An 11,314-nucleotide genomic window follows, 5' to 3' on the forward strand; every position below is an offset into this window, starting at 1 on the left:
CTGTAGCTACATTTTGGGGGAGGGGGAAAGGAAGGCATGGGCCGTATATTTCGGGGGAACGAAGGCACCGGTCAGTATATTTCGGGGGGGGGGGGCAGGCACCTCTCGCTCCATTTGGGGGTGGGGGGAGGAAGGCACCGGTCAGCATATTTCGGGAGAGGAGAAGGAAGGCACCGGTCAGTATATTTGGGGGGCGGGGGAGGGAAGGAAGGCATGGGCCGTATATTTCGGGGGGGGGGAGGCACCGGTCAGTATATTTCAGGGGGGGGGAGGAAGGCGTGGGCCGTATATTTCGGGGAGGGGAGGCACCTCTCGCTCCATTTCGGGGGGGGAAGGAAGGCACGGGCCGTATATTTCGGGGGAGGGAAGGCACCGGTCAGTATATTTCAGGGGAGGGGAAGGAAGGCACCGGTCAGTATATTTGGGGGGCAGGGCAGGGAAGGAAGGCATGGGCCGTATATTTCGGGGGGGGGCGCACCGGTCAGTATATTTCAGGGGAGGGGAAGGAAGGCACCGGTCAGTATATTTCAGGGGAGGGGAAGGAAGGCACCGGTCAGTATATTTGGGGGGCGGGGCAGGGAAGGAAGGCATGGGCCGTATATTTCGGGGGGGGGGGGCGCACCGGTCAGTATATTTCGCGGGGGGGGAGGCATGGGCCGTATATTTCGGGGAGGGGAGGCACCTCTCGCTCCATTTCGGGGGGGGGGGAAGGAAGGCACGGGCCGTATATTTCGGGGGGGGGGCAAGGCACCGGTCAGTATATTTCGGGGGGGGAGGCGCCTCTCGCTCCATTTCCGGGGACGCGGGAGGCCCCGCCGCCCTGTTTCGGGGGGCGAGGCCCGGGCCGGGGGCTCCCGGGGGGCCGGCGGGGCGGTACCTGCGCCGGGCTTGGCCCCGGGCTCCGGGGCGGCGGCGCCGCGGGCGGCCGGCGGGTGGCGGAAGTGGCAGTGCGGCCTCCGGCAGGGCGGGCCCCCCGCGCCCCGGCCGCCGGCGCCGAGGAAGGGGCAGTCGATGCCGCGGAAGTAGCCGCTGGGTCGCAGCATCCCGCCGGCTCCGCGGGGCGCCGGGCGGCTCCGTCCCCGCCTCACACGGACAGCCCCGGCCGCGGCCCCGCTAGCGCCGCCATCTTGGGGAGCCGGGCCCGGCCGGCCGAGGACCCCGGCGAGGCCGCTGCCAGGAGAGGGCTGCCCGCGCCGCGCCTGACTGGAAACCCGCCCGGCGGGGGGGCGGGGGAGGCTCAGTGATGGGGGGAGGGGCTCAGGTGGCGCGGGGGGAGGGAGATGGGGGTGGCAGGGTTTTCCCTCCGCCGCCCCCACGCTCAACGCCCCCATCCACCCCCACACCGATCAACTAGCCCCGCCCCCCCCCGCTCCGTAAATTCGATCACCCCCAATTCCTGGGGAAAGCTCAGACAGGGTGCAAGGGGGAGGGGAGAGAGATGGGGGAGCAAGGGGGAGGGGAAGGAAAGGAGATGGGGTGCAAGGGGGAGGGAGATGGGGGTGCAAGGGGACGGGAAGGAAGGGAAAGGGGTTCAAGGGGGAGGGGCAGAGATGGGGTGCAAGGGGGAAGGGAAAGGGGGTACAAAGAGGAGGGGCAGAGATGAGGTGCAAGGGGAGGAGAAGGAAGGGAAAGGTGGTGAAAGGGGGAGGGGAGAGAGATGGGGAGCAAGGGGGAGAAGAAGGAAAGGAAAGAGGGTACAAGGGGGAAGGAGATGGGAGTGCAAGGGGGAGGGGAAGGAAAGGAGATGGGTGCAAGGGGGAGGGAGATGGGGGTGCAAGGGGGAAGGGAAGGAAGGGAAAGGGGGTTCAAGGGGGAGGGGACAGAGATGGGGGGCAAGGGGAGGAGAAGGAAGGAGATGGGGTGCAAGGGGGAGGGAGATGGGGGTGCAAGGGGACGGGAAGGAAGGGAAAGGGGTGAAAGGGGGAGGGAGATGGGGCAGTGGGGTTGGGAGGGGAAGGGAAACAGGGCAATGGGGGGAGGGACAGGCAGCCAAAGGGTGGGGAGGGACAGGGAGGAAGAGGAGGCAGATAAGAGGGGAGTGGGTCGAAAGGCTAAGGGGCTGGGATGGGGGAAGGGGAGTCTCCAGCCCATAGGACCAGCAGCAACCAAAGAAGGAAGAGGGGAAAATGAGCTGCACAGCACCCTTCTGGATCAAGGACTGCAGAGGATTCCTTAAGTAGAAGTATAACGGAGAGACGGAAAATGCAAGCACTGAATGTGGACGGGGCTCCCAGTGATACATCAGGGAACCCATAGGGGAGGAAGATCCTATAGATGTGGGGAAATCTTCCAAAAGAACTTCAGAGCATCCCCATAGGAGAAAGAAAAGGAGTACTTGTGGCACCTTAGAGACTAACAAATTTATTTGAGCATAAGCTTTCATGAGCTACAGCTCACTTCATCGGATGCATTCAGTGGAAAATACAGTGGGGAGATTTTATATACACAGAGAACATAAACAATGGGTGTTACCATACACACTGTAACGAGAGTGATCAGGTAAGGTGAGCTATTACCAGCAGGAGAGCGGGGTGCGGGGGAACCTTTTGTAGTGATAATCAAGGTGGGCCATTTCCAGCAGTTGACAAGAACCTCTGAGGAACAGTGGGGAATAAATATGGGGAAATAGTTTTACTTTGTGTAATGACCCATCCACTCCCAGTCTTTCTTCAAGCCTAAGTTAATTGTATCCAGTTTACAAATTAATTCCAATTCAGCAGTCTCTCGTTGGAGTCTGTTTTTGAAGTTTTTTTGTTGAAGAATTGCCACTTTTAGGTCTGTAATCGAATGACCAAAGAGATTGAAGTGTTCTCCGACTGGTTTTTGAATGTTATAATTCTTGATGTCTGATTTGTGTCCATTTATTCTTTTACATAGAGACTGTCCGGTTTGGCCAATGTACATGGCAGAGGGGCATTGCTGGCACATGATAGCATATATCACATTGACCAAACTAGACAGTCTCTACCATCAAAAGTACCATCAAATTGTCCACCCAATCAGCACTCTCAAAAAAGTGACATTTTGCTACCATTTCGGGCTGCGTTGAGGAGGGCCTCCCCTATTTCAACTTCTGGGTCTTCACGTCCAAGACTGTGAGATGGGCCCACTCGATACTGGAGCAGGTCAAAACCCACCAATTATTTTTCACAGGAACTTGCAAAAAAACCAAATTGTTTTTCAAAAATAAAATCCCTGAAAAATGGTTTTGATGAAACATGTTGACTAGCTCTACTCAGCACGCAGGCAAAGTTGCTAGTTCAGTTTGCATCCAACTTAGGAGTGGCCAGACTGGTTATTCATTAAGTGGCTTGTGTGTCATTAGTTGGCCGCATCAGTTCAGTTTCCCAAGAGTGCATAGCACAAAAACATCCCTGAATGGGGACTAATTTGCAGTCTCGACTCCTGGGAGACAGAGGCATGTATCTTATATGGTTCTCCATTATTGCAGTGTCTGAGCACCTGACAGTCTGTGATGTATTTATCCTCACAACCCCCCTGTGTGGCAGGTCAGCGCTATTGTCCCCATTGTACGATGGGAAACTGAGGCACAGAGCGAAGCAGTGACTTGCCCAGAATCATACAGGCTTGAGTCAGCAGCACAGCAGGGAATTGAATCTGGGGCTCAGACTAGTGTCCTAACCACTGGACCATCCTTCCTCCCCTTTAGGGCTACTGCCTCCAGCTCAGATTGGAGGCTCATGGATGGGGCGGCAGGGATGAACACACCCCAAGCTGCGCTTGTCTCTGGGAATGACCAAAGGACATTAGTCCTCCAGGCAGTTTCGGGGGAATGAATCAACAGATGGGGTCCTGTACTTGGACTGTTGTATTTTTATATCATGCAGCGCCACCATTGGTGTCTGACCGGGCAGTGTCCCTAAAGCACTGGTCATGGGGCATCTATGGGCTGGCTACAGGGTTAAAAGATGCCACCCAGTGGCCCAAATGTGTCCCCTGTTCTTAGCTCCTCCAACAACAGGGACATGCTTACCAGGCCTCTTTGTCTTCTTCGATCAGGTGAAGTCCAGAAAGGCCATCTCTTATTAATTCTTTTATCTCATCCCCTGCCACCTCACCCCCATCTGTAAAAGAAAATGAATCCCCCTACCCTGGACACAGACAGGATTTTTATCCTTCAGGAGGCTGCCTGGGTTAGGGTTGCCAGGCGTCTGGTTTTCGACCAGAACGCCTGGTTGAAAAGGGACCCTGGCGGCTCTGGTCAGCACTGCTGACCGGGCCATTAAAAGTCTGGTCAGCCCCAGGCAGGCTGGGGTGCGGGAGGTGGGGTTCGGGGTGTGGGCAGCACTCAACTGAGGCACCTACTGGGAAGCAACAACATGTCCCTGTGGCTTCTAGGGCAGGGATGGCCAGGGAGGCTCTGTGACTTTCCCCCGGCTCTGTCCCCACAGCTCCCATTGGCCGCAGGTCCCATTGGCTGTGGTTCCAGGCCAATGGGAGCTGCAGAGCCGGCGCTTGGGACTCCACACCCTCCCCCTGGCTCCGTCCCCACAGCTCCCATTGGCCACGGTTCCAGGCCAATGGGAGCTGCAGAGCTGGCACTCGGGACTCCACATCCTCCCCCCAGCTCCACCCCCGTAGCTCCCTTTGGCTGCGGTTCCCTGCCAGTGGGAGCTGCAGAACGGGTGCTCGGGGGCAGCGCACGGAACCTCCCTAGTCGTCCCTGCGCCTATAAGCTACAGGGACACGTCACTGCTTGCCGGGAGGTGCCTCAGGTAAGCGCTGCCCGGAGCCCGCACCCCTCCCTGCCCCAGTCCTGAGCTCCCTCCCACACCCAAACTCCCTCCCGGAGCCCACACCCAACCCCTTGCCCCTGCCCGTAGCCCCCTCCTTTTCCCCAAACCCCTCATTTCTGGCCCTATCCTGGAGCCTGCATCCCCAGCTGGACCCCTTGCCCCCTCCTGCACCCCAACCCCTGCCCCAGCCCAGAGCCCCCTCCTGCACCCTGAACCCCTCATTTCTGGCCCCACTCTGCAGCCCACACCCCCAGCCCTTACCCCACACCCCCCCCGCACCGTAATCCCCAACCCCAGCTCGGCCACCCAGAGCCCACACCCTGAACCTCCTCCAGCATTCCAACCCCCTGCCCCAGCCTGGTGAAAATGCACAAGTGAGTGAGGGTGGGGGACAGCAAGCAACGGGGGGGGGGGATGGAGTGAGTGGGGGGAGGGGCCTAGGAGAAGGGGAGGGGCCTTGGGAAGGGGCAGGGCAAGGGTTTTCCGTTTTCTGCAAATAAAAAGGTGGCAACCCTAGTTACCGCAGGACATCTTGCTACCAAGCAATGGAAACCGAGGCTCGCCGCTTGGTATTCTTCAGCTGCAGCAGCCGGCAATCCTCCGCGAGGTGGGAGATGTCAAGAAGTAGCTGGAGATTTCAGAGCCGCTCTCTGAAGTGGTGCTGAATACACAGTGCATGTGTAGGTGGACCTGACAGTTCCTTTATCGTCTGGAGCCACCAGATAAAAATAGATACACCCTGCTTGTATAACAGACATTTCCTGCAGACAGTGGTACCGTTATTCATTCTCCTTTGGGCTGTGTGGCACGTACGAAATAGGCAATCTCAATCAATACACTGATTAGAGAGTTCTCTAATGTTTTCTCACTGGCAGGGTGGGCTTTCCCTCTTTGTTTATGTGCCCTCTGATCCAGGGGAAAGTTGGGGATAGTTACTGCTTTTGCAGAGCACATACCTGCAAAGGCACATACAGATCCCAGATATTTAGGTCTTCAAACTGTGGCCAGCCATGCTTCACACCCAGAATAACACAATCACACATCTCTGGGCACCTACTAACTTTCTGGTTGTCGCTGTGCTGTGTACCTGAACAACACAACAGTCGTGGCACTCGAATCCAGATCCCCCTGGCTTGAAAACAGAGGCCTCAAGAGCCGAAGGAGAATCACCATTAGCGTTTAGCAGGGTAGAACCTGTGACACCTCGTTGAGTGGTTCAGAGGCTATCCAGTAGGGGGCAGGGCTGTATACTAGGAAGGGGCTGTTACGTATTGCCCTGGGTAGGCAAGGAATGACCGACTGGGGTCCGGAGGAGTTTTTCACATGGCCACCAAGTTGTCTCCATGCTGCCCCCGTGGCCTTTCATGGGAACAGCTTAAATTGTTCTCGCCGGCATTTACAGTTTCGGACGCCCATTACCTTGGTGTCTGGGCAGAATTCACATGGTTTAAAACTGAGTCAATTAATTGGATCCCAAATGAGAGAAACAGAACCCCAGGCTCCCCTGCTGCGCCTGGCATTGAATCACAGAACTGGAAGGGACCTCAAGTCCCTCTGATCTAGACCATCCCTGACAGGGGTTTGTCTAACCTGCTCTTAGAAATCCCCAGTAATGGAGATTCCACAACCTCCCTAGGTAATTTATTCCAGTGCTTCACCACCCTGACTGTTAGGAACTTTTTCCTAATGTCCAACCTAAGCCACCCTTGCTGCAACTTAAGCCCATTGCTTCTTGTCTTATCCTCGGAGAGCAATTTACCTCTCTCCTCCTTGTAACAACCTTTTGTGTACTTGAAGACTATCATGTCCCCCCCTACCCCCCAGTCTTCTCTTCTCCAGACTAAACAAACCCAACTTTTTCAATCTTCCCTTCGTAGGCCATGTTTTCTAGAGCTTTAATCATTTTTGTTGCTCTTCTCTGGACTTTCTCCAGTTTGTCCACATCTTTCCTGAAATGTGGCCCCCAGAACTGGACACAATATTCCAGTTGAGGCCTAATCAGTGCAGAGAATCTGGGAACCTAGCTGGGAGCCTAGATGAATGGTTCGGATACTCCTGCTGCAACGGCCCTGACCCTAGTCACTCAGGCTGGTGGTAGACACTCCCATAAACGGTGAGTAGCATGGTAACCCATCACACGCAGCCCATCCGTTCTGATTCCATCCAGGAGGGGGCAGTGGTGCTAGGCAGTGCACTGAGAGAGCTTTATTTTGGGGGCAGCTCTGAGGAGCGCTATAGGGCGTTTCTGTTGGATCGTGGACAAAGGAAGCCAGCGGTGAGTGGGATTAAACTGCACTCTTCACTCAAGCAGGCACACACAATAACACAGCTCAGACCTACCGGTCTGCTCCTGTACCTTTCCATCAGCGCCCTCTAGCGTTCTCAGTTCTGTCCTGCATTTTTCCCCGTCCCTGGGCTGTTCTAATGGGAACACAGGCATTGTCAGACTGGATCCAGTCCTGTACGCTGTCCCCAACTGAGACCAGCACCGGATGCACCAGAGAAAGGTGCAAAGAACCCTGTAGTGGCACTTATGGGGCAACCTGCCCCCAGAGAAAGAATCTTCCTGACATCCCTTAATTGGAAGTCAGTTTATGCCCTGAAGCAGGAGGGATTAATCTCCCTGCCAAACTCTTATTTTTAATATTTATAATTCTAGCTCTGTTTGTCCTCATTAGCCATATCAACCCCTTTTTTGGAACCCTGCTAGGCTCCTGGCTTCAGTGAGATTTTTTGGCAAGGAGTTCCACAAGCTAACTGAGCATTGTGCTAACCTAAGCCACAACCATTTACCCTATGCTGAAAGTTTGTCTGAAAGTTTGTCAGAAAGTTTGTCTGAAATTTAACCATCTAGAATGCCTGGTCTTTCTGGTTCCCAGAAGTCACCTACTACAGGACAGGCCTAACAAAGAAAATAACAGAACGCCACTAGCCGTCACCTTCAGCCCCCAACTAAAACCCCTCCAACGCATTATTAAGGATCTACAACCTATCCTGAAGGATGACCCAACACTCTCACAAATCTTGGGAGACAGGCCAGTCCTTGCCTACAGACAGCCCCCCAACCGGAAGCAAATACCAGCAACCACATACCACACAACAGAACCACTAACCCAGGAACCTATCCTTGCAACAAAGCTCGTTGCCAACTGTGCCCACATATCTATTCAGGGGATACCCCCATCACAGGGCCTAATAACATCAGCCACACTATCAGAGGCTCGTTCACCTGCACATTCACCAATGTGATATATGCCATCATGTGCCAGCAATGCCCCTCTGCCATGTACATTGGTCAAACTGGACAGTATCTACGTAAAAGAATAAATGGACACAAATCAGATGTCAAGAATTATAACATTCATAAACCAGTCGGAGAACACTTCAATCTCTCTGGTCACGCAATTACAGACATGAAGGTCGCTATCTTACAACAAAAAAACTTCAAATCCAGACTCCAGCGAGAAACTGCTGAATTGGAATTCATTTGCAAATTGGATACTATTAATTTAGGCTTAAATAGAGACTGGGAGTGGCTAAGTCATTATGCAAGGTAACCTATTTCCCCTTTTTTTTCCCTCCCCCCCCACCCCCCGATGTTCTGGTTAAACTTGGATTTATGCTGGAAATGGCCCACCTTGATTATCATAAACATTGTAAGGAGAGTGGTCAGTTTGGATGAGCTATTACCAGCAGGAGAGTGAGTGTGTGTATGGGGGTGGGGGGGTGAGAAAACCTGGATTTGTGCTGGAAATGGCCCACCTTGATTATCATGCACATTATAGGGAGAGTGATCACTTTGGATAAGCTATTACCAGCAGGAGAGTGAGTTTGTGTGTGTGTGTGTGTTTGTTTGTTTTTTTTTGGGGGGGGGGGTGAGAAAACCTGGATTTGTGCTGGAAATGGCCCACCTTGATTATCATACACATTGTAAGGAGAGTGATCACTTTAGATAAGCTATTACCAGCAGGAGAGTGGGGTGGGAGGAGGTATTGTTTCATGGTCTCTGTGTATATAATGTCTTCTGCAGTTTCCACAGTATGCATCCGATGAAGTGAGTGTAGCTCACGAAAGCTCATGCTCAAATAAATTGGTTAGTCTCTAAGGTGCCACAAGTACTCCTTTTCTTTTTGGTCTTCTATTGCTTCTTTTCCAAGGATCAAAGAAACATGAGGATTTGCCATTCTGGGTTAGATCATTGGACCATCCAGTCCAGTATCCTGCCTCCAGCAGGGGCCTCTACCAGATGTTCTGAAGAAAGGAAAAAACCCTCCCATCTCTGGTGCCCAGATACAGTGACCAGTGCATCAGTGTCTTGATCACATGTGGCCATTTTGTGTCCCTGCCCTTCCAGGCCAGATCAGCTAAGTGTGCAGCATACTCAGGTCCTAGATTTTCAAGAGGGACTAATGCTTTTGGGCGCTGCTCCAGTGCAAATCAGGTCCTTTAAAGTGTCTCTGTTCAGGCATTTTGGCCAAGAAAAGCTCTAGAAAGACCAAACTACCATTCAATCTTACACTCAAACAGTGGTAAATCACTTCCTAGCAACAATGCTTAAATTCCTCTTTGAGTTTTCATTTCCCCTTCTTTCCCTTTTCTCTTCCCATTCTCCACTCTTCCTTCTAATCATTTTTCTCAGACCAAAATCCCAGGAAAAGCATAACTTTCTGGCAGACATTTTGGCTTTGACTTAAGTATGGTCTGAACGCACTGCCAGGAACCTGTCTCTATCTGTGACCTTGAAAAAGTCATGGGAATGAGTAATTGCCTTGTAGAATTGGACTCAGGGTCCATCTAGCCAGGTGTACTGTCTCTGACCACGTGCCTCAGAGGAAGGTGCAAGAACCCCGAAGTAGCAGATGTGGAGAATCTGCCTCCCACCCACCTCATCCTGCTCTCTAATGGAGCTTGGGTTAAGCCCTGACGCATGAGGCTCAATATCCCTTCCAAATTGTGTGTTGCCATTAATAATGATATCTTATGATGTTCTTGGCTTCAAAATATTCTTGCAGCAAGGAGTTCCACAGTTTAATCAGACTGAGTCAAAAAGTCACACATACACACACCTTGCCATGCCTCAGTTTCCCCATCTGTAAATAAGGGGTAATATCACTAACATTAATTAATGTTTGGAAAGTAATTAGGACATACTTCCTAATAGTAATAAAATGAAAACTTGGTGATGAGGCCACTGGTTATATTCATTAATTTTTATCTGTATAGCACCATCTTTGAGCCAGGCATTTTACAGACAGGTTTGAAGCCCTGATTCCTGCCCTGGATAGCTTGCAATGTGTTTAGGGAGAATAGCTCTGAGAGAAGGAGGATGGAATGATTTGTACACAATTAATTTCCACAGAGTCATAGTTAGTAATAAATATGAATGGTTTATTTTTTGCAGAGAGTCAGACCCATTACACCCATTGTCCAGATGGGGAAACTGAGACACAATACAGTCTGACTCCAAAAAGTGACTGTGGAAAAAATGGCATTGTGAGATTGCATGCTTATTGTCCCTTGGTGACTGACAGAGACAAAGTGACTTGCCTAGGGTCACACAGTGACAGAGTTGGGAATAAAACCCAGACCTCCTGACACCCCCAGTCTCACTCTAGCTATGAGGTGGAGAGGCCCAGCCTTTGATGTGGCAGACTTAGGTACTATTCCCAGCTCGACTACTGGCCTGCTGGGTGACCTCAGGCAAACCATTCTCTCGGTTTCCCCTCTAATCCTGGCTCTGTTTTCTTTGGCTCATAAGCCGTTGTGGCAGGGATTGTCTCTGACTGTGCATATGTACAGCACCTAGCACCATGGGGCTCTAAGTGGCCCTGTCATGCAAACACCAGCTCGTGTCCCTACATGGTTGGTTTAAACATCTCATGCTAATATCGAAGTAGGGGGAAGTCAGAATGCACCAGCTGCGGAGAAAGATTTAGGTTGCAGGGCCCAAGGAACCCGCTCCTCCTCCAAACCGAATTCCACACTCGGCTCCAGCTGGCTTTGCCTGGAGACGCACAGGAGCAGAATCTGCCCTCCTGAGTCCTGTCGAGAGGGGAGGGGTCCAGGAGAAAACCCCCTTAAAGCCTCTTCCTTGGAATCCCCTGCAATGGGATGAAATGCAGCAATTCTCTGCTGCCCGTTTCCTGCACACGGTGGCTGGCGTGAACAGGGGTGGGGGGCAACAGTGCTTGCCCTCTGCACAGAGCATTCTGTGAGCCCACCCCCTCCCCCAGCCAGCCCCCTCTCCCCCAATCCCCACTACACTGCAGCCAAACCTTGGTCACTCAGGCTAGCCAGCAGTGGTTTAACTGGCACCTGTGAGCCCTGGCCTGGCTCCAGTGTTTGTCTGTATCGCTGTTTCAGGGTGCGGTGGGATTTTCTGCTGCTCCAGTAAAATGGATGCCACCTCCCTAGTAGTGCAACTGTTACATCCAGCCCGCTGGAGAGAGGCGCTTTGTAGCAGCATTATTGTCCTTAGCGGAATAACAACACCAGGAGGAACGCCTGGCCCGAGGCAGAACTGCACCCACGCTCGGGGGGGATTGTAATGTGTTAGC

The 11,314-nt window shown here is 52.9% G+C and overlaps 1 protein-coding gene across 1 annotated transcript in view; it reads right to left on the bottom strand.

Annotated features, from left to right (window-relative positions):
- Positions 1-1,043, bottom strand: part of REXO1 (RNA exonuclease 1 homolog) — a 76,411-nt gene extending 75,368 nt beyond the window's left edge. The window contains exon 1 of the mRNA XM_074939265.1: positions 878-1,043. Within this exon, the coding sequence (XP_074795366.1) occupies positions 878-1,043 (166 nt within the window). The remainder of the gene's footprint in view (positions 1-877) is intronic.
- Between the last annotated feature and the right edge of the window lie 10,271 nt (positions 1,044-11,314).

Source organism: Natator depressus, chromosome 25, assembly GCF_965152275.1.
Source record: "Natator depressus isolate rNatDep1 chromosome 25, rNatDep2.hap1, whole genome shotgun sequence".
NCBI lineage: Eukaryota > Metazoa > Chordata > Testudines > Cheloniidae > Natator > Natator depressus.